The 23,205-nt window shown below is 50.5% G+C and overlaps 1 protein-coding gene across 4 annotated transcripts in view; it reads left to right on the top strand.

The window, feature by feature from the left end:
* Window positions 1–22,922, top strand: part of TBC1D14 (TBC1 domain family member 14) — a 120,113-nt gene extending 97,191 nt beyond the window's left edge. For 3 of the 4 annotated variants that reach the window (XM_054484049.2, XM_054484050.2, XM_054484052.2), the window contains 5 exons: window positions 121–192; window positions 889–1,017; window positions 4,688–4,797; window positions 14,931–15,189; window positions 20,141–22,922. In XM_054484049.2, the coding sequence (XP_054340024.1) occupies window positions 121–192; window positions 889–1,017; window positions 4,688–4,797; window positions 14,931–15,189; window positions 20,141–20,206 (636 nt within the window). In that variant the 3' untranslated portion in view covers window positions 20,207–22,922. The other variant, XM_063663498.1, reaches the window with a different exon arrangement.
* The last annotated feature ends 283 nt before the right edge of the window (window positions 22,923–23,205 follow it).

The raw sequence follows: 23,205 nt of genomic DNA, 5'->3' as shown, positions 1-23,205 counted from the left end.
CATATTTCATAATGCTGAAAATAGCAGGAGTGGCAGCGGCAGCAGTAGTAGTATCAGATGTTCTTCTGAGCACTAACAGTACTCATGCATGTGTTGTTTTTGCTGTGTTGATCCTTTTAGGGTGGTCCATATCATGACATGTTGCACAGTATTTTGGGCGCTTATACTTGTTACCGGCCAGATGTGGGTTATGTAAGTGAAGTTTCTCAGTATTTTATAATGTTGTTATCTAAAAAGAAAGTCAGATATTGTCCAGCACGTGTTAGCTGCAAATGTCATGCCAGTGCCTTCGTTTTTGCCGAGGAGTATGAAAAGTCTCGTGGTAAGTGAGTTGACTCAGCTTCCTCTTAAAGAAATTGAGCTGTCGTGGCTGCTCTGGGGCATTAATCACATTTTAATCGAATGCAGTTTTCATTTTTGGCATGTGACTTTTTTCCAACATTAAATCAAAGAAGCCTTAACCACGTTAAAAGCAGCAACCATTAAAAAGCACTGCTGATACTTCTGCGGCTTCGCGGATGTGTGTGCGCATGCATGGTTTGATATTAAGCTTATTGAGATAGATACACATGTCTACAGCACCGGGACACTGGACATAGGAAAGAGCAGTATCTCAGATGCCGTGGGCCTAAGAGGGCTGGTTTAGGGTTTTCCATTTAGGGGGTGGGAGCAGGGGTGGGGACTGAAGGAGAGCAGCAGGCCAGGTGGCTGGCGTGGCAGAGTGGTGGTTCTGAGTGAGGGCAGTTCAGCGTTGGGTGGCCGGTGGAGTGGGGTGGCTCTAGGGACACTTCTAGTGTGAGGGTGGTAGGTTTGTCTTTGCTAAAATGAACACACTACAGTGACCCTGTGGCCACTGTGATTTTAACGTGCCTTTCTCTCCTCTCTCAGGTCCAGGGCATGTCCTTCATAGCGGCAGTGTTGATCTTGAACTTAGATACTGCAGATGCCTTTATTGCTTTTTCTAACCTTTTGAATAAACCCTGTCAAATGGCATTTTTCAGAGTGGACCATGGCCTTGTGAGTATCCTCTGTGTTCGGGCCCTGGGTACTGTGTCTTTAAACGTCAAGAGTCGCTTACTCGTCTGTGTTTTCAGTGGAAAAAAAGAATACATTTTCTCTCTGTGAAGAGATGTTTAGAGTAAGCAGCACTGTAAGATGGAGGATGATTTTGAGCAGGGTATTGCATGGAAGCTTAAAAAGACATGGTTAGTAGCCATATGTCTGGGTTTCTTAATACGTTCTCTCAGAAAAACATTACCTGTATTTTTGAAAATGTATTCTTTTAATGAAGGAAAAAGTGTGGCTCCTGCTTAAACATACATACTGGATGTCAAAGTGACAGCTTGATGGCAGTGCCCATGTTTGGGCCTGTTAGATAGAACATGTCGTAATCGAGCTGTGTTGCTGCTCATTGTCACCCTGCTTTGTGAAGTGTGCCCACGCTCGGGAGAAAGGAGACACGCTGAAGACCATACTCCTTTATTTTTTAAAAGGCAGCCATTTGTTTAGTGGACTGCTCTAGTCTTTATGACACTGCATAAGTGGGAGGCGGTGACAGTGGGGGGTAGGGTTTACATGCCTCCCAGATAAGCCCTCTGCGCAGTTCAGGTGAGGAGATAAGGCTCAGAGTGAAGGGACTCGTTCAAGGCATGCATCTGGTAAGTGGAGGAGCTGAGATTTGAATCTGTTCTGGTTCCTAAGCCTTTGTTCTTTCTGTAGCATGGAAGTCACCAATTTAACAAACCCATCAGGGTTTTTTTTTTTTTTTTCTTTTTTTTTTGACAGAGTCTTGCTCTTTCACCCCGACTGGAGTGCAATGGTGCGATCTCAGCTCACTACAACCTCCGCTTCCTGGGTTCAAGTGATTATCGTGTCTCAGCCTCCCTAGTAGCTGGGATTACGGGTGTCTGCCACCATGCCAGGCTAATTTTTTGTATTCTTAGTAGAGATGGGGTTTTGCCATGTTGGCCAGGCTGGTCCTGAACTCCTGACCTCAAGTGATCCACCCGCCTCGGCCTCCCAAAGTGCTGGGATTACAGGCGTTAGCCACCGCGCCCGGCCATCATTGTCTTGATTTGCTGATAACTATTACCAGTACTTCAAGGCTAAAATGATCGAATACTTTAGATCATCTAGGTAGTATTTCTTCCTTGATATCTTAAGGTTTACTGAGTATGTCTTGCTCAGATAGTACATACATAAAGTATTTAAAAGCTGTTGGTTGGCCGGGCATTGTGGCTTACGCCTGTAGTCCCAGCACTTTCGGAGGCCGAGGAGGGCGGATCACGAGGTCAGGAGATCGAGACTATTCTGGCTAACACAGTGAAACCCCATCTCTACTAAAAATACAAAATAATTAGCTGGGCGTGGTGGCGGGCGCCTGTAGTCCCAGCTAGTCGGGAGGCTGAGGCAGGAGAATGGCGTGAACCTGGGAGGCAGAGCTTGCAGTGAGCCGAGATTGCGCCACTGCACTCCAGCCTGGGCGACAGAGCGAGACTCCGTCTCAAAAAAAAAAAAAAAAAAAAAAAAAGTTGGTAAATTTGGTAGCTGTTACTGGGACTGTAAATTGGCAGAGTCCTTTTGGAAGACAACTTGGTATTAAGTATCAATAGCTGTAAATAGCATTGGTGTGCAGTTCTGCTCATAAGAATCACTTCTAAGAAAGTCATAAATGTGGACAAAGCATTATGCACAAAGATAGTCATTGCATACTTATTTACAATTGTAAATGTGAGAAAAGCTGAAAATGGGGTTAGAAGAATGCAGAATGGTAAATTAAAATTTGGTTAGTGATCAGTAGTGATGCTTGCAAAGAGTTGCATTGTGAGAAAGTGTTCAGGATGTTAATTCAGTGTATGTAAGATAAAACGTAAACTATAGTGACTATTGTATTTAACAATAAAAGGAAATATGCCACAGAATTACTAGTGTTTATAGATTTTTGAATGATGGATTAATAGTGTTTATATGTTTCCTAAGTTATCTACAGTGAGTGTTTACAGATATGACTTTCATAATCAGGTAAAAACTTACCTTTCCAAGAAAAGTAATGGTCAGAAACGGAAAATAAATCTTGAGGAAGCGTTCTTACTCTTGAAATAACTCATTGGCACAGTATATACTGGCCTTACGTTGCTTGTGATATTAATTCCTGGAAATAATTCCTGCATGTAAATTTAATTTTGTCTTTTTATAAATAAATAAATGATTCCCATCTAAATTTCTGCTGATTTTAAAGATAAGACCCCAGCTTTCTCTTTGGAAATGTGGTAGAAATTGTGCTTAGGAATCGTAGCTTGTATTTTTAAGGAGAAACCATAGAGTCATAATGTTGAGTGGGGTCTTCACGACACCAGCAGGTTTTCTCCCCGGCAGCCCCGTTGAACTTAGGACTGTGTGGCTCTGCTGGGGGGACTGTGTGACTCTGCTGGGGGGATGTCCTGTGCGCTGGAGCATGCTAAGCAGCTTCCCAGCCTCCACATCCCCGTGCCAGCAGCACCTGCCCCCAGTTGTGACGACCGGAAGTATCTTCACATTGACCAATGTTCCCTTAGAGGCAAAATCACTCCCTTTTGGGAGCCACCGTCTACAGTAGAGCCCCTCCTTCGGATGCACAGACACCAGAGTTGTGATCTGCCCCCAGGCACCCAGGTGGTGAGCACTGGAGCAGAACTGGGCCACCATCAGATGGGTGCTGCCCCCAGTCCAGCTGGAGTTCTTTCTGCTGTCAGCACTGCTTCCCAGCTTTGTACGTTTTGTTTCCTTAAAAAACCGTCAACCACTGGAAAGCAAGTTCCATCAACTACGGCTATAATGCCCTCCTTTCCTCCTTTCCTCCTTTCCCTGTAGTGTTTCCCCCTCGTTGCATTCAAAGGTGTGCCTCTCTCAGCTGGAGGGGTGCTGCCCTTGACTCAGACATGAGTCGCGTAGCCCCCTGGAAGTGCTAGGGGTTGGATGAGGCATGCCTGCTTTTCCAGATACTTTTTTTTTTTTTTTTTTTTGAGACGGAGTCTTGCTGTGTCGCCCAGGCTGGAGTGCAGTGGTGCCATCTTGGCTCACTGCAAGCTCCGCCTTCCGGGTTCACGCCATTCTCCTGCCTCAGCCTCCCGACTAGCTGGGACTACAGGCGCCCGCCACCACGCCTGGCTAATTTTTCGTTTTCGTATTTTTAATAGAGACAGAGTTTCACCGTGTTAGCCAGGATGGTCTCGATCTCCTGACCTCGTGATCCAACCGCCTCGGCCTCCCAGAGTGCTGAGATTACAGGTGTGAGCCACTGTACCCGGCCTCCAGATACTTTTACACATTCATACATTCCTGGTTTTTAGGAAAGAGTGAGTCTTTACAGGCTCCACCTTTGCAGCGGGACAGGCACAAATTCATTCCTAGCTTCACCACACACAAAGCCTGTGCCCTTATTCGGCAAGTTCCGTAACTGCTTTGGGTTTCAGTTCCCTTTTCTATGAATTGAAGAAGATGAGGTGTAGCTATTGATGTCATTGTGAAGATTAGAAATAGTGCTTGTTTATAATTTGTATAGTACCTACAATAAGTTGCCATTCAAAGTGTATTAGTAATTACAGAAGAAGGTAATTGTTAGAGTCTGAAGATATACATATATTGACTTTTTTGTAAATTGGAAACTTGTGCAGATAGTTTCTGAGTAAATTTCATATTATCTCCCTAGATGTTGACTTATTTTGCTGCATTTGAGGTATTCTTTGAAGAAAATTTGCCGAAATTATTTGCCCATTTCAAGAAGAACAACCTAACTCCAGATATCTACCTAATTGATTGGTAAGACTGGCTTTTCCCTGTGTTTTCAGAGCGTTTCTCAGCCCTTGCCTGTTCTTCACGCTCTTCTCTGCCAACTTCTTCACGGCCCGGCTGAGTCCTCTTGTCCTGCTTTCCAGCCTTCCCTGATGGCCCTGCCCTTGAGTTTTATTTCCATCAGTGCCTCCACCTGGCCCTCCTGAATTCCCTCAAGGGGAGAAATGGTATCTTGGGCCTGTTTGTTTCCAAAGTGCTGTCCATTCCTTAAAGGACCCGTCCCAAGCACCCGGCCTGTGCAGGCCCTCGCTGGGTATAGAGGTAGCCTGAGGAGCAAGGGCAGCGCTTGCCTATCAGGAGCTCCTGGCTTGTGGGAGACACGTGTGTCCGTGGGCACTGTCCACGTGAGATGAGTGCTGTCTTGGAAGGCAGGAGGTCCTGGACCTAGCACAGGGTTCAGAGTACACGGAGCGAAGGTGACAAGCGCATGTGCCATTCCAGAGTCAGTGGGCACTGTAGCCAGGTCCGGTGGGGTAGAGGCTGAAAGTAAAGGGCAGAGGACGGCAGGCGATGAGGTGGGGAGGCCAGGTCACAGTGGCTCTTAGACCCAAACTCTGGAGCTTGGGCAGGATGGCGGGGCAGGGGGAGTAGGAGAAGGCTTCTGCTGAGGATGAGGGTGGGGCAGATCCAGCGGCGAGTTTTAAGTTACCTGGGAGGCAGGAGAGCCTGGGAACAGAGAGACAAATTAAGGGGGAGAAAGCTGAAGTAGGTGGAGAGAAGGCCCCGTGGAAATATTGTGGGTATGTCAGAGAATCATGGTCAGCTCTTGACTGAGGGTTGGGGAAGGGGTTTGCTGATGCCTTCAGCTGAGACCAAAGACAAAGGGAGAAGATTCGGCCAGGGCAGTTAGTGGATTTGACTTCAGACGGGTGATTTTGAGGTGCCTGCGGGACATGTAAGTAGAGGCATCCTGAGACAGATACAAGAATCCTGAGAGGTCTACACAGCAGTAGTAGGCCAGGCAGGTCTTCATGCTGTGGTGAAAGGGGTTGCTGAGGATGGGGTGTGGCTGTTAGCCCAGAGAGCACCATGTTTGAGGGCCAGGTAAGAGGGCTGGGAGACCTGTGTGTGGAAGGGAGCAGCCTATCAGATCATGTGGTGGGAAGAGGGTGCCTCCGGGATCCAGCAGCTCCAGCCCAAACCCAGCTTCTCCCATTATTGCCTTGTGGCCTTGGGGAAGGCTGTGAAGCCCAGCTGAGCTCCCAGTTCCTTATCTGGAGGCCACAGTGATTCACCCCACAGGGTGCTGCAGGGTGACCGTGCGGCACCACGTGCACTCATAGAAGGGGCTCCGCAGAAGTCAAGAAGGTACTATTCGACCAGAAAGGCACATTCCACTAAATCGTATGGTAAATGTCCAGCCACTGTGAACGGATAGCTGGCTGGTTTGGTTTTGTTGTTGTTGCCCACTTTCTTCAGCAGGGAAAGGGCCTTCTGGAAGGTAAAATTCAAGTATCATTTGAAAGGAAGCTGACCCCTTAGCTAAAGCAGCCTTGTCTGTGCCCTTAAGAGTGCGCCTTTGGGATTCTTGGCTTGTTGCTTCTGTTCCAAACCCTGGACTGTTCTCACTCCACTGACCTTTGATGAAGGACGAGGGTTTTGGAGGTTGAATCTTGTAGCTGAAGCCACAAGGCGCTGGTGACAGGACAGGGAACATGGGGCCATGAATGGCGCTGGCGGGGATGCTGGGCTGGCCTGCCTGGCTGTACTGGATAGAAGTGTTTAGGGCCCGCTTTAAAGGGCACCTTTATTCAGCAAATGGTGATTTTCTTCACACCTGCGAACACGAAGCTCCTGCACAGGCTGCCCCACCGTGTGCATTTGACTGCGAGCCCTACCCCTCAGATTCCTGGCTGGGGCCCGCGGTACTGGAGGATGGGAGAGGATCCAGGCAGGACCTGAGCCTTTAGCTTCTCCTTTATCTGTTTTAGGGCTTCTGATTAGTTTCTTAGGATTCTAGGCCAAAAGTCAATAGTGTCTTTCAAACTTTTCCCACCTTTACTTGCACAAGGAAATGCGTTTTAAATTGTGACCCAATGTGTGCAGAAACTTAACACGTACATATGCTGGGAACGGTGGTTTCGTGACCCAGTACCTAACCCTGACTGTGTGAAGCATTCTGAAATATTGTACTCTGTTCTGTTTATTCCAAAAAATGCTGGTGATAATCTGCTTTCGTTGCCTTCACGATCCACTGGCTATTGTCTGGGTCATGTCTGGCAGTGTGAAAAGTACAGGCCTGGAGAATAGTGTTGTCTGCTTCTGTCCCAGCCTGAAGATGGTTGTAATCCATGTAGGGGCAAAGACAAAGGGCACCTGCATTTTTTGACTCGAGTGCTTCTCACACATGCTGTCTTTGAACCCTTGGAACAATCTCTTCAAGCCCGTGTAACACTTGTGTTTTATAGATGAAAAAAACAGGCTCAGGGCGGGGTGCACTAGCTCATGCCTGTAATCCCAGCACTTTGGGAGGCCCAGGCGGGCGGATCACTTGAGGTCAGGAGTTCAAGACCAGCCTGGCCAACATGGCGGAACCCCGTCTCTACTAAAATACAAAAATTGGCTGGGCATGGTGGCGCATGCCTGTAATCCCAGCTACTCAGGAGGCTGAGGCACGAGAATCATTTGAACCCAGGAGGCAGAGGTTGCAGTGAGCTGAGATCACACCACTGCACTCCAGCCTGGGTGACAGAGCGAGCCTCTCTCTCCAAAACAAACAAAAAAAATAAAACTGAGGCTCAGAGAGGCAGAGTGCCTTGGCCAAGGTCCTGATGCCAGCCAAATGCAGAGCTGGAGTCCAGACTCAAGTCTACCCGGCTCTAGAGCTGTGCACTTTTCCTTAGAGTCCTTTCTAAGGGGGTTTGTGTAAGGCAGTGTCACCCCATAAGATGGGTCCCATATCTCAGGTTCCAGAGACAGGAATAGCATGTCGAGTGTAGAACATGGGTTGGACTGTCGGTAATGAGCAGTGAGGCAGAGTAAATGAAAAGGAAGTGGCAAGGGTTCTTCACTGCTGAGGCCTTTGTGCTGTGAGCTGGTTGGTGCCCAGGGCCTTGTGAATTGCTGTCCATTGTGCTTTGATGAGGCCTCCACAGGCCTTATTCTTTAAGTGCTGACTGTGTTCTAGAATAAGCACCAGCTAGGATACAGTCTGTTTTCGCAGTTCCAGTACAGGGCAAGGCATATAGAAAGGCCTTAGTAAATATTTAAGTTGAACTAAGCACAGGAAAGCCATGTATTCATGACTTATTCCCTGAGTCAGCATTTATTGGTGGTCCGCAGTGATTCAGGCTCCTTGTTGGGTGCTGACAGTTCGGTGAAAGCTCAGATCAGAAACAGGTTGGGCAGTGGGGAGGAAGCAAAGGGGAAGAACAGACTTTACATAAGACCTGTCCTAGAAGCTGCCATTTCAGAAGCACTCGTCTCTGTGGTCATCAGTGTTCAGGAGCAGGTGTACCTATTTCTGGGCACAGAAGAAGTCGCTGAGGCCCACTTAATGTCGCACCCATGGTGTGAGGTCCAGGTTGGTCTGCCTTCAGGGTCTTTGCTGCTTCTGCTATATCAGACCACCTTTCCCAGAGCCACGTCCATACCCATCACAGCTGGGCCTGCCTCCACATTGTGGGTCTGCACTGTGCCTGGCAGGGTATAAAGCATGCTAAGTTCCAGGGCTCGACAGCTAACTGCCTGAGCAAGAGAGCCTTCCTCCTCCTCGCGGCAGGGGCTGAGGGGCCTGTGCGTGTGGCCAGCTCAGCATCCTGGGTGGGCTGTGTGGGTAGCCCATTAAAATGGCTACACTTGGGGTCAGAAAAATCTCCTGTCCTGCCACACTGCCTGCCCACCAAGCCTGCTTCCCACCGCCCCAGCTCCACCCACACTCTGAGGGTGCCCTCTGTCAGCTGCTGCCCCTGTGGTAAAGCTTCGAGAGTGACCTCTGTGTCCCCAGTGCCTGGCCCCATGCCTGGCTCAGTGTCCTAGGTCAAAGAATGCGTCTGTGCCTGAGGGTCACCTTCCTTGGTCCCTTTTCCAGTGCACCCTGTACGCTGCCTAACCAGTGGCTCATGAGGAGTCAGGGCTGAGGATTCGCTGTCCTTCCAACACCACCTTCCTGGCCCTTCTTTAATTGTGGCTTGCCACTCCTCCCGATGAGGCATGCGGATCAGAGCAGGGGCCCTCAGCTGTCTCCATCTTCCTACAGAGTTTTCAGTGTTTCCACTGTCAAGCATCTACATTTTGTAGGACTGACTTTAGGTCATTTCACTTCTGAAAATATTTCCCATTGCCGTCCAGTGGCAGAATTATCTAGAGGTGTGAGTGAGCTTTATAATAAATAATCTTGAGCTAACAAAAGAATCGGGGACTACATTCCATGTTATGGTTAGCGTTTCTGAAGTAATGTTTAATGATCCTTGGAGAGCCTGTCATTGCCTCGAGTTTCCATCTTTTTTTTTTTTTTTTTTTTTTTGAGATGGAGTCTCACACTTTCACCCAGGCTGGAGTGCAGTGGCGGATCTCGGCTCACTGCAAGCTCCGCCTCCTGGGTTCACGCCATTCTCCTGCTTCAGCCTCCTGAGTAGCTGGGACTACAGGCGCCCGCCACCACCCCCAGCTAATTTTTGTATTTTTAGTAGAGACGGGGTTTCACTGTGTTAGCCAGGATGGTTTCAATCTCCTGACCTCATGATCCTCCCAACTAGGCCTCCCAAAGTGCTGGGATTACAGGCGTGAGCGACCGCACACAGCTCGAGTTTCCATCTTAAAGGAAAGGTTCAAGGGGGAGTGACTGTTGGGAGGTTTCTGTTTCTGCTGCCTCTTGCACTTGGGTCATCTCTGGCCCTTCAGTTCTGGGGTACAGGTTGCCCCAAGAGCGCCTTAGGAGCTGGGAGCATCTTGCTGAGCACGTCTGGCGTAGGCTGGGTCTTCATGGGCATGTGGAGGAGGGAGGAGCGTTCCCTGCCTACACTGGGGACCTGCTCGCAGGGAGGCGCAGCAGCCTGTGCGTTGTTGGCACACCCTGGCCTGGCTGAAGTGGGAGCCCGCATTCTCACGCAGTGCTCACGATATTTGCTTCATGTCTGCTGGCCCCTGCCAAGTGCTGGGACACAAAGACTAGAACCCCGCTGGGCTCAGGTTAGGGAGGCTCTGGGACACAGAGGTGGGTATGTGAACCCTGCTGGGCTCAGGTTAGGGAGGACTCTGGGGCACAGAGGTTGGTATGTGAACTCCTCTGGCCTTAGGTTGGGGAGGACTCTGGGGCACAGAGGTGGGTTTGTGAACCCTGCTGGGCTCAGGGTGGGGAGGACTCTGGGACACAGAGCTGGATATATGTCTAATTGCTTTCAGAATCAAGGTGAGGGCAGTTGATGGGTTTACCTAAGTTTGAACTGAGTCTTAAGTAACCATCTCCAACTTTTAGCAAATGGGATTGTGTGTTCGGAGTTTAATGTTGCTTTATTTAAGCTTCACAAAATCTAATGAGGCTCAGTAGTAACCCTGTTCTTACCTAGCCCTGTCTAATCTAACTGTTGATGTTTCTGGGAATACAGGGAGCCCTGTGGTTGGGGGAGGGGCTGAGTGCCATTCATGAGCCAGCCGTGGGGGTGAGGGCTCCTTCTTAGCAGCTGGTCAGGATGGGAAAATGGGGACACAGCTAAAAATTGGTGATGTTGGGCCTTGAAGGTCCAAGTCGCTGGTTTTGGCTTCTTAATGGGTGAGACTACCCTGTGACTTTCACTTTTACTTTAAGCTAGATCTGCTTTTCCACAGCCTCCCTTTATTTGGTTGAGGTTTGTTTTGTTTTGTTTTCTTTTCTTTTCTTTTTGACACATATTGTCACTCTTTCCAGGCTGGAGTGCAGTGTTGCAATCTCGGCTCACTGCAGCCTCTGCCTCCTGGGCTCACGCAGTTCTCCTGCCTCAGCCACCCGAGTAGGTGGAATTACAGGGGCCCGCCACCATGCCTGGCTAATCTCCCTTTATTTGTACTGTCCTCCTCTGTAAAATGGAAAAGACGATTGTACCTCCTCTTGGGGTTGTAACAAGGATTCAGTTGAATAGTCCCTGTAAAAATGTATGAAGCAAGCACTTTCTGTTGTGTGCAGCCCGGGGCCCTCATTAGTAGACAGGGCAGAGGCCAGTTCTGTTCCGTGGATGCCGTCTTCCTCCTTCACGACAGCCCTGAACTGCCCTCGTCCTTACCCCATGGTGCTTCCTTGCCTCTAACAAGCTCAGACAAGCAGGCGGAACAGACCCGGCTAGGTAAGAACTTTCTGGAAGTTGTGAAGACGCATCAGCAAAAACTGCCCCTTTCCTCCCGCACGTATCATGGGGGAAACAGATATGCAGCTTTTGTCTGGGGTCTTTCCTAAGTTGAGAGACACTTCATTTAGCAGCATAGAAATATATCATTTTGGGCTGGGTGTGGTGTCTCATGCCTGTAGTCCCAGCACTTTGGGAGGCTGAGGTGACAGGATCATTTTAGCCCAGGAGTTCAAGACTAGTCTGGGCAACATAGTGAGACCCTATCTCTACAAATAACTTAAAAATTAGCCGGTGTGGTGGTGTGTGCCTGTAGTCTCAGCTAGTCAGGAGGCTGAGGTGAGAGGATCACCTGAGCCCAGGAGGTCTAGGTTGCAGTGAGCCGTGATTGTGCAACTGCATTCTGGCCGGGGCGACACAGTGAGACCCTGTCTTAACAAAAAGAGAAGAATTATGTTATTTTGCATTAGTTGAAGTTGTACTCAAAATTACTTTTTTTTTTACTTTTAAAAACATACTTTTATTTTTTACTTTTAAAAAAATACCATTTTTGATCTACAACACGATAATATGCAGTGGTCGGAGGCAAAACATAAACATCTTTTGGGAGAGAAAAACCCTTGAATTCTCTCTTCCAACCGTGGGAGGAGTACTGAGCCGTCTCTGGGAAGGCCAAGGGGCCCTTCCCGTCCTGCCTCTGTGAGCCTGAGGGCAGCAGGGGAAGGTGACCTTGAACCAGGAGGGCTTGAACCAGGAGGGCTGTGTGGACAGTAGCCCCCTTGTTCTGACCGATTCCGATCCCATGGCAGGGCTTCTGTGGGGCCAGGACAGAGCCTGGTGTCCACCTTCAGTGGCCTGTTCATGGCTGGCTTTCGAATCTAAATGTGGTTTAAAATACAGCCCACATTTGGAAGCTCCTGATAATGATGTGGGAGCACCTCTGAGCAGTCCCTGCTGGAGGAGAGAATGGGAGAAGAGGAGCCTCAGTTCAAGACTGTGGGGCGGGGTCTCTGCCCTTGAGGCACTTCCAGCCTGGAGCAGGGGACAGAAGTGGCTTAGGACGGTGCGGAGCTCTTGGAGTGGAGTCCAGGGGCTGGAGAGGCCATGGGGAGCCCTGACTGGGGCAGAGGGCCTGGGAGCTGCTTGCTGAGAGGCTGCCAGAGCCTGCAAGGCCCAGAAGATGCAGGAGGGTGTGCAAGGCAGAGGGAAGTGTCCACGAGTGTCAGGGGCGTCCCTTCACTAGCTCAGTGTAAAGGAAGATGAAGAATGCCGGGGCCTCATGAAGGGGGGTGCATGCAGTGCAGCGTGAACGTTTCAAGGAAACCTGGTCCAGCCTGAGGGTCAGGAAACGACCTTCCAAGAAATAGTGACACACAGCATGTGGGAAGAGCCTGCAGGGTACAGAGGCTGATGCCAGGAGCAAGCCCGGAGGCTGCAGTGAGGAGCCAGGCATGGTGGCAGCACGGCGTCAGCAGTAAGCATGGCCAGGAGGTGGAAGCTCATGGGATTGGAAATGGATTTGTCTCGTGGAAATGCAGAGCAGGGGGCATTGTGGGCGTAGTGAATGGCATTCTGGGTCATTCCAGTGGTGACTTAATTTTATAAAGTTCATCACCTGTCTAGAGTAACTTATGGAGACTCACACATAAATCTCAGCTTAAGAATATTAAGTAAAAAAAAGAACAAAGTTTAGTTCTTTGGGCTTGGGGGGTACTTTGTAGAAATCTCTTTTGTTCTTTTTGTTCTCTTCTTTGCTATAAAAACTATCTGACCTATATATATAAAATATGTATGTGTATAAACTATATAAAAACTGTCATTTTGGCTGGGCGTGGTGGCTCACACCTGTAATCCTAGCCCTTTGGTAGGCTAGGGTAGGTGGATCACGAGGTCAGGAGTTCAAGACCAGCCTGGCCAAGATGGTGAAACCCCATCTTTACTAAAAATACAAAAATTAGCCTGGCATGGTGGTGGACGCCTGTAATCCCAGTTACTTGGGAGGCTAAGGCAGAGAATTGCTTGAACCTGGGAGGTGGAGGTTGCAGTGAGCTGAAATTGCGCCACTGCACTACAGCCTGGGCGACAGAGTGAGACTCCGTCTCAAGAAAAAAAAAAATGAAAACATTGTCGTCTTTCCCCATCCGTTTTTTTCTCAGGACTCTGCTTTTTAGCAGATGTAGGGAGAGTCTGATTTCCATGTGTGCGTGGGCACACAGAGATAGTTGTGCAGGCTGGGTGGACTCTCCTGCATTTTCTCATGGTGTTAACAAGCATGTTCTCCAGGTACAACTGAGAATATTCTCCAGACTAAGGAAACAAAGATCTCTCTGCTCTTTCTTGAACTGTACTTTCCAGACCAGGTGGTGAAATGGTTTTCTGGTTTTGAAATAGCAAGAAGCTCGGGCTGAAGGCTTGTGATTTTAGAATCAAGCTTCCTACCGAACCTGTGACGGTGTTGCTGCCTCACGGTGTGTGCTGAGGCTCAGACATCAGAGCGTGGGCGTTGGAGTCAGGTTCAGAGTCTGGCTCGGGACTTACTGGTGGTGAGACCTGGGTCTGTTTAGCTGTTGTCCTGAGGCGCGGTTCCGTCAGGTGTAGTGAGGTGAGAGAGCCCGTCTCCCGGGCATTTCCTGACGCATAGGGTGTCCTTCTGGAGGGGCTCGCATAGCACACAGCGCCCGGTGCACCCTCAGCTTCTGTTTTTCCTTTAGGTGTGGGTTTTCCCTGGCATCGGGCTCTCTGTTCCCTCCTCTGAGTTGAATGAAGTCTAGATTTTTAGGGCTTCCTCGACTTTTACTGTTAGAAGGTTCTGACGAGGGACAGCCCGGAACATTCCTGCTCTCATCTAGGAGCTGCGGGCTCTGTGCAATGCACGTCCATAACTGCACGTCCTCGGAACCTGGAGGACAGGCTGCGTCTAATGGAGCACCCCCCGGGCAGAGTCCACTGTGGACAGAACCCATGCCCCTGTCACTTGTGAGCAGGTTGACCAGTGTGCGGGGTTTTCTGTGGAATCTGTCATGGGAAAGTCAGGGTCACTCTGTGGAAGCTTTAGTGGCCTGACCTCCTGACCGAGTCAGCCCCTCAGGCCGAGTCCAGTGCCTGCAGTTCAGGGGCTGCGTGGGCCCAGCACTGTCTCTGTGCCAGCACAGCAAATACTGAACTCTGGAAGAGAGGTCCTCCAGGAGGGGTGGAGATGTCCCCACCCAGCTGGGGATCCCCACCTGTACCGAGCACTGTCAGTGTTGGGCAGGTTTTGAGAGCCAGGAACGTCTGGGAAGTCCTGCCGCAGACAGGGCATTGGAATTCAGCAGAGATTGCCGGACAGGGCGCTAGATGTGGAGCTAGGGTGTGCCGTGATGAGCACCAGACTGGGGACCAGGAGCCTGTGGGCACCCAGAGGAGGAAGGAGCCTCGTGCATGCTCCCAGGGCGAGGGGAGACTGTGCAGTGGCGCCAGCATTGAGCCCCATAGCCAGGAGGAGCACCTACCATATGCTTGCTCTGTGGGTGGCACGCGGTACAGCGGTCCCTACAACAGGATGCCTGCCCCCACAGCATGAGCACGCAGTAGGGGCTCAGCACACATTCCTTGCAGGCAGGAGTCATTGCTGTCAGTCATTCGGAAGCTGTGTGCTGCATGATTCTGTGCGGAAGCTGATACTGCTGTGTCCTATGCGATGTTAGAATTGCCCTTCAGTGTGAGTGCAGGCCTGGCCCCTGGCCCCAGCTGTTGCCTGAAAGTGACTAGGGGAGTGTTTTTCACGGAATCAGACTGGAATTCAGTGTTCTTTCTTTGTTAGGAGAGATTCAAAATCTGAAAAATTCCAACTTTTCCCTCTAGGATCTTTACCTTATATAGTAAATCTCTGCCCCTCGACCTGGCCTGTCGTATCTGGGACGTGTTCTGTCGCGATGGGGAAGAGTTTCTGTTCCGCACGGCCCTGGGAATCCTGAAGCTGTTCGAGGACATCCTGACCAAGATGGACTTCATCCACATGGCCCAGTTCCTGACCCGGCTGCCCGAGGACCTGCCTGCCGAGGAGCTGTTTGCCTCCATCGCCACGATCCAGATGCAAAGCCGAAACAAGAAGTGGGCTCAGGTCAGCGGGCTTTGTGTTCTTGGCTTCCCACAGCGTAGCTGGCAAGTGGCGCGACTCAGGAAGGCCCCTACGTAAAGTGCTGTCTGAGGACGTAGCCCCTTTGATGGGGTCCCCGGGCTGGAAGTGAGGGGGGCCGGGTGGAGACGTGGGTGTGCCACAGGGTGTCTTGGCAGGTCGCCTCCTCTTCAGGTTCCTGTCAGCTGGTTTGGGTGTGGATAATGAAAGCCTTCCCACCTCTTCTGCAGTGGCGTTGGGAGGGTCAGCACTTTTACCATTATAGTGCTCTTCACATGTTAGAAAGTATTTTGTAAGCCACGTCCCCCCCTTTTAAAAAAAAATAATGCCAGAGACAGAAAGCAAAGTGGACCCACTTACTGAGCCCCGTGGCCATGCCCTGTGGCAGGCTTTTGTGTGCGTCCTCGAGAAGGAAGTGGGATTACCCCCCTCTTACAACAAAGGGAGGCCCAGAGAGGAGGGCGTGGGTCCCTCCCAGGTCTTCCCATGTGCTGCTGTGCCCTTTCTGGGCTGAGTGCCCCGAGCAGTGGCGCGGACAGTCCGTATCCCTCGGCTTCCCTCCAGGCATCCCTCTTAGGTCCTGTCCCCAGTGGGATTGACCTGCATTTTCTGTTCCGAGTCTTTGTCATACTAAAAAGGAAAAAAAAAACAGTCTGGGTTCTTGATCCTGCATACGCTCAGCATTGGTTTGAAGTCCTTGTTGATTGACGTCTATGAAGACTTTTCCTTTTCTGTGCGTGCTACACCGTGCCTGGGGGATTTCTTTGTTTTGAGACAGGGTCTCGCTCTGTCATCCAGGCTGGAGTGCAGCCCCCGCCTCCCAGGCTCAAGTGACCATCCCACCTCAGCCCCCCGAAATGTCTGTTCTTGATTTAACTTTTTTTTAATTAATGGAAGATTTAAAATATTTACAAAACTATAACAGCATAAAATAATGGACCCCCACACGCCTGCTCTCCAGCGTCAGTGACTGTGGAAGCGCAGCCGCTGTTGGAGCTTGTGATTGGTTGTGATTGGTTGAAAGCTCTGTTAAGCCTCTGTAATATCTATGCCACACCACTTCTCACTTTTTAGCCCTCTCTTGCTTGCCTTTATTTGTCAAAGAAAACAGGTCATTTAGGCTGGGCACAGTGGCTCACACCTGTAATCCCAGCACTTTGGGAGGCCAAGGTTGGATCACTAGAGCCTAGGAGTTTGAGACCAACCTGGGCAACATAGTGAGACCCCGTCTCTACAAAAAATACAAAAATTAGCTGGGCATGGTGGCGTATATCTGTAGTTCCAGCTGCTAGGGAGGCTGAGATGGGAGGACTGTTTGAGCTCGGGAGGTCAAGGCTGCAGTGGGCTGTGATTGCGCCACTGCACTCCAGCCTAGGCAACAAAGCAAGACACTGTCTTAAAAGAAAAAAAACAACAACACAGTTTGGCCAGGCGCAGTGGCTCACGCCTGTAATCCCAACACTTTGGGAGGCTGAGGCAGGTGGATCACGAGGTCAGGAGTTCAAGATGAGCCTGGCCAAGATGGTGAAACCCCATCTCTACTAAAAATACAAAAATTAGCCGGGCACGGTGGCAGGCGCCTGCAGTCCCAGCTACTCGGGAGGCTGAGGCAGGAGAATTGCTTGAACCTGGGCGGCAGAGGTTGCAGTGAGCCAAGATCATGCCACTGCACTCCAGCCTGGGCAATAGAGTGAGACTCCATCTCAAAAAAAACCCCAAAAACAGGTCATTTGTCCTGTAACATTTCCCACTGGGGGAGAGTTTTATGGCGTATACATACATCGCCCCCCACACACACATCAAACACCTATACATACATAATCACCCCACACACAAAATCACCTCCACGCACACACATTGCACATCCAGTCACCCATCTCACACACCCACACACAGTCATCCCCCACACGCCCACACATACACAATCACCCCACACATAGACACGCACGGATCACCCCCATGCACACTCATTGCACACCCATACTCAGTCACCCCCACCTCACACACCCAGTCACCCCACACACACACCACATACACATACAGTCACCACACACCACACACAGTCATCCCACACGCACATCACACACCCACTCACACATACACAATTACCCTACACAGTCACACCCGCACACAATCACCCCACACACATCACACACCCACACAATCACCCCACACAAAATCACCCCACACACATCACACAACCACACAATCACCCCCGCAGACATCACACACCTGCACACAATCACCCCACACACATCACACACCCACATACACAATCACCCCACACACACATCACACATCCATACACAATCACCCCCTACACACATCACACACCTGTAAATACACAATCACCCCACACAGTCATACCCACACACACAATCACCCCCACGCACACACATTGCACACCCACAGTCATCCACAATCACCCCACACAGTCACACACCCACACGCACAGATCACCCCCCACACATATATTGCCCACCCCACACAGTCACACACCCACACGCACAGATCACCCCCCACACATACATTGCCCACCCCCCACACATAGATCACCCCTTACACATCACCCCACACACATACCCACACGTACGTGCACACATCACACACCTACACATTGCATACCCACACACACACACCTACAGATCACCCCCACATACACTTATCACACCCCCCCACACACCTATCACACCCCCACACACACGTCACCCCACACCACACCCATACGTACACATCACACACCCACACACATCACCTCACATGCACATACACACCCACGTACAGGTGCAGGTCACTCCCTGCGCATCCACATACTGCACACCCACATACACAGGAAAGGATTAAATCCAGATCAGCCATTTTGATTCTTGCATTTTAGGGACTAGGTAAAAACTATTGGTTAAAACTGGATCAGATTATTTGACCGTAGGACATTGTTATTAATGGGATTGTGATAGGAGTTAGTCTGATGATGCGGGTTGGGGGGCTTGGGCATCAGTGATGTGCTGTCAATTTTTTTTTTTTTTTTTTGAGACGGAGTCTCACCCTGTTGCCCAGGCTGGAGTGCAGTGGCGCAATCTCGGCTCACTACAGCCTCCGCCTCCCGGGTTCAAGCGATTCTCTTGCCTCAGCCTCCCGAATAGCTGGGATTACAGGCACCTGCCTCCATGCCCAGCTAATTTTTGTATTTTTAGTAGAGACGGGGTTTCACCATGTTGGCCAGGCTGGTCTCAAATTCCTGACCTCGCTGTCCAGCTGCCTCAGCCTCCCAAAGTGCTGGGATTACAGGCGTGAGCCACCGCGCCCGGTCCAGGCATCAGTGACTTTTATACAGTTCCAGGTCAGGTCTCATGGGACTTGTGGTCCATGTACATTTCTCTCAAATCCTGTGCTTAAGGTTAAGACACTGGTGAGCTTTCTTTTTCTTTTTCCTTCTTTTTTTTCGAGACAGAGTCTCACTCCAGTTGCCGAGACTGGAGTGCAGTGGTACGATCACAGCTCACTGCAGCCTCAACCTCTGGGGCTCAAGCAATTCTTCCACCTCAGTCTCCCAAGTAGCTGGGACTGCAGGCATGTGCCATGACACCCAGCCAATATTTGTTTGTTTGTTTTTGTAGAGATTTGTTTGCTTTTTTGTTGCTGAGGTTGGTCTCAAACTCCTGGGCCCAAGTGATCTTCCTCCCTTGGCCTCCCAAAGTGCTGGGATTGCAGGCATGAGCCACCACGCCCAGCCATGAGCTTTTTCAAAATGACTAAATGTTTATGTTGAGCCAGCAACCCCATTTACTTCAAGATGCAGGGGGACTTTATCTGCCGTTATTCCTTTTCTACACCTTAATTGAAACCAAAATGTTTTTACTTTTAAATTTGTGACTCAAAGTGGCATAGTTCCTGGCCCCAGGCAGGTAGCACTGTGTTACTAAGATTCTCTTGGTTTCACCCTTGGACTTTGAGCACGTCACTTCCGTACATGTCCGTTGTTCAGGCCCCTTATGTTGGGGCATTAGCCTTCCAGAGTTTGTCACGTGGGCTAAGCGGGTGCTGGGCGCGAAGTGCTGGCGGAATTCTCTGCTTGGCATGGAGCCTGTTAGTGTTGCTGCAATTGCTAAGCAGACACAATGGCATGGAATATCTTTTAAAAGAAGGGTGTTGGCCTGGCACGGTGACTCAAGCCTGTAATCCCAGCACTTTGGGAGGCCAAGGTGGGCGGATCATGAGGTCAGGAGTTTGAGACCATTCTGGCCAATACGGTGAAACCCTGCCTCTACTAAAAATACAAAAATTAGCCAGGCGTGGTGGCACACCTCTGTAGTCCCAGCTATTCAGGAGGCTGAGGCAGAAGAATCTCTTGAACCCGGGGGTCGGAGATTACAGTGAGCCGAGATGGCGCCACTCCACTCCAGCCTGGGTGACAGAGCGAGACTCCATCTCAAAAAGAAGAAAAAGAAGGATGTTGACCAAGAACTGTGAGAACAGAGGAGGGAGCAGGCTCTGGGCGAGCTCAGGAAGGCAGGCAAGAGGAGCCAGCTCCTTGAGGCCTTCTCAGGTGGCAGGCTTCCTGGTGGAGGAGGAACAGGGTGGCGGGAGTGCAGCAGCGGGATGGGCACAGGGCTCATTAGCATCCTAGCGTTCAGGCCTGGGCTTCCTGGGTGGCCACTGCAGGACCCCAGTGAGGCCCCCAGCTGTGCCTTGACGTGGATTCTGTGGCCAGCTGGAAGGAGTGCAGCTAGCTCACCAGGCCAGAGAGGGCACGGGCAGGTGTCCATGTTGGAAAGACCACACAGGACGTCGGAATGGAAGACCCCGGAGGGTTGGAGGCAGTGGAAGTGGGGAGCCGGGGGACCCTGTTAGGAGGCTGCTGCTGTCTCTGCACCGCTGCTGTCAGGATCTGTGTGCGTGGTCAGTTAACCTCAGCTGTCTTCCCTGTGACTCCTAGGTACTGACTGCATTGCAGAAAGACAGCCGGGAAATGGAGAAGGGAAGTCCGTCCCTCCGACACTGAGGCTGCAGCGGGAACTCGCACTGGGCACCAATCAGAGCCCCACGCCGCGGCACCTCTGTTGTTTCAGACTGACACCCGGGCAGCCGAGAAGAACAGGCGCTCTTTAAGTTTGATTCCTAACACTGGAGTTGGCCTTAAACAAAACAAACACAAAAACTTTTAAAGAATTAAACCAAGGCTTAGCCTTAAGCAGCTCAGTGGAAGGATGAGCTGCTGTGGACCACAGCCAGCCACTGCATCTGCTGCACGGTTGAACGATGGGCAGTGGCTCACCCCCACTCCTTTATTTCAGCAAAAGCTAATTAAATTGTAATGCTTCTATGTCAACTACTGGGAAGTATTTTACAGTCTTAGCCAGGATGCATGAGAGATGTTATTTGGGAGACTTGAGATGCTTTGGCTCATATTTACATGTTTTCAATAAGAAAGGGATCGCTGATTGAGTTATTGAGATAGTCTTTCCAGAGCTGGAGGTCACGTTTCTAAAACTCACCTACCAAAGATAGCATTAAAGGAACAGGGGCTCTCTGAGGATAGCCACTGTTGTGTGTTCGTGGATGCCTGGGCATCGACCCAGCCTGCAGGTGAGCACTGGGCCATGTCGCCTTGACACTGTCACAGTGTATAGGCTGCAGGTGCACATGTGGGCTCCAGTGGGACTGCGCGCTGGGAGACTGCTCCCTGGCATCAGTCCTGCGGAGGTGGGAAGTTCAAGAGGAGGAGCTATTTGCGAGGAAGCTCTGTGGCAATAGAGACAGGCTTAAAAGCGGAGAGAACACAGAGTGGAATCAGCCCCCTGTAAGTAAAAGGATAGAGAAAGAGATGTGTAGCTGGGCCCTCTCCCACCGGCCTGTTCAGTGGAGGCCGGGGCAGCAGCCCAGAACAGCACGTGTGGGGGAGGTGGCCCCTTGTACCAGCAGTGGCTCCTCTCTGCCTTTGAGCCCTGCACAGCTCGACCCATCCTAAGTGCCAGTGAGTCCCTCACACATTTGACTTTAGAACGTGTGCTTCATGACCCGTTGTACAGACGGAGGAGCGAGCAACACACGTCTAACAGCCTAGACAATCTGGTCAGATGCTTATACTGGACCATCAGCCTCCCCATTTTAGCTGACTTTCCCAGGGTCGTTGGCAAATTTTTTGTTCTGTCTTTTCCTTGACTAATTGTAGAACTTTGTGTGAGGACTTTGGTTATCCAAAATCACAGAAATGAACCGTTTTGCAGCTGCGCAGTCTAAAGGACAGACCAGTGTCTGGAAGCAGGGCCCACGTGGCGGTCTGCTGGCAGGCTGGTCCTGGGGAGCATTCTGCGGACCCGGTCACGGGCTTGGTTAGTCATGCGTACATGTGTGCCTTGGGGTGGTCTGCACTCCACGGCCCTTCTCAGCCACACTTCCCACCCCAGGGGGTCCCCCTAGGCTGATCTCATTTCCGATGTTGAGGGCTGTTTGGCTCTGTCTATGTAGCTTGTAACAGGAGCCCTGGGCCAGGGGCTGGGGAAGGAAAGCCGAGCTGGCATTCGTTTTCTGGACTTTTTATGTCTGCCATACCCGCTAATGCTCCTCTAGGTGCAGGAGCAAGTTGCTGAGCCAGTGGCTGTCCCGTGCCCTCCTTCTCAGCACTACCATGTGTCACATTTCCCAGACTCTGCCCCTACATCTCAGCTGAATCTCCAGGGAGGCTGCAGAGCATCGTGGAGACCACTTTCTTCCTCGGCCTTTAAACGCTGACTCACCTCTTGGAGGAGGCATCCTGTCTTCATGGGGGGTCCCGGTGGCCTCCAGACGTAGCCATTTCCTGACATCAAGATGTTGAATGTAATCTGGTCTGAGCTGGGCCTGTGGGAGGGGCCGCCTGAGGCCTGCGCGCTGTCGTCCTCGCAGGTGTACTTATTTTTGTTCATGATATGGGCGTTCCGTTCCTTAAAGATGTATATATTTTCTTACTGTACATAAAGATGTTCCTTAAGTCGTACAGAAGGTGGCGCGGCAAAGGGCCTTGTGCAGTGTGTTCAGATTGCCGCTGGGGATCTGTGTCTTCAGCGCCCAGCCCTTTGTGTTCCTGGTGAAGCAGTTTCACATCAATCTCTCCAGATAGCACTACGATGCATTCTGCTTCTGAGCAGGATCCCATGCCGGTGTGGAACACCTTCCCAATCTTAGTTCAGAAGAGGCTTGTATGACCTGTTTAGGGGTCACACGAGGTCTCGCCAGTTTCATGGGTCCTCTTCAGAGGCCAGAAAGTTCTAAAGTTCTGAGTCCCCGGCCAGGGTCCCTTAGCACCTTGGTACAGAGGCTGTTGGCAAGTGTAGAGGCTGCCTCTGTGTGTGGTTTAAGTAAACTGGAAATGAGACATTGACGTGCTGCTCCTCCGGAGGTCTGCACACTCCACTTCACATGCCGTTGACTCTCAGAGTCTAAGACTTCAGGGCCGAGACCTTTGTCCAGCCTGCACGGTAGAGTGAGGCTGCCTCTCCCACCAGGCATTGGGATCCCATTTAGAAACAGCGTTCACTTCAGAAGGTACTTTTTAACTGCTCAGTTTTTGACTATTTTAAATAGTTTGCTGAAAACTCCTGATAACACTTGCTACACATCATGTTTTAATTGCTTGTATAGTCAACCTTTAATTTTATTTAGTAAAGTGTATCAAAGTAGGACTTTTTTGAATTGTAAATACGTGGTTTTATTAAATAAAAGTCAATGTAAAATTGTTACTTATGTTCACCATCGTTTGTTTAAAGTTGAAGTTTTCACTTTGAGCATGATGCTGTTTGAATATCTTAAGATCCATTTATCAGACTGGTTAATAACAGGATGGTGCAGTGGTAGTTGAGTGAAAGGATTCGAGAGTTGAGTGTGCCCCTTGCAGGTTGGAGGTTGTCGCACCCTTGCACCCCATCTCGAGCTAGCCCCTACCCACTGCTCCTTCCTGGTCCTGCAGCACCCTTCCTGGCATGCAGCTGTTGCTTACTCTGCCAGCCACAGGACCGGGGGCTG

This window comes from Pongo pygmaeus, chromosome 3, assembly GCF_028885625.2.
Source record: "Pongo pygmaeus isolate AG05252 chromosome 3, NHGRI_mPonPyg2-v2.0_pri, whole genome shotgun sequence".
NCBI classification, from domain to species: Eukaryota; Metazoa; Chordata; class Mammalia; order Primates; family Hominidae; genus Pongo; species Pongo pygmaeus.
This window is presented reverse-complemented; position numbering and strand designations above follow the sequence as displayed.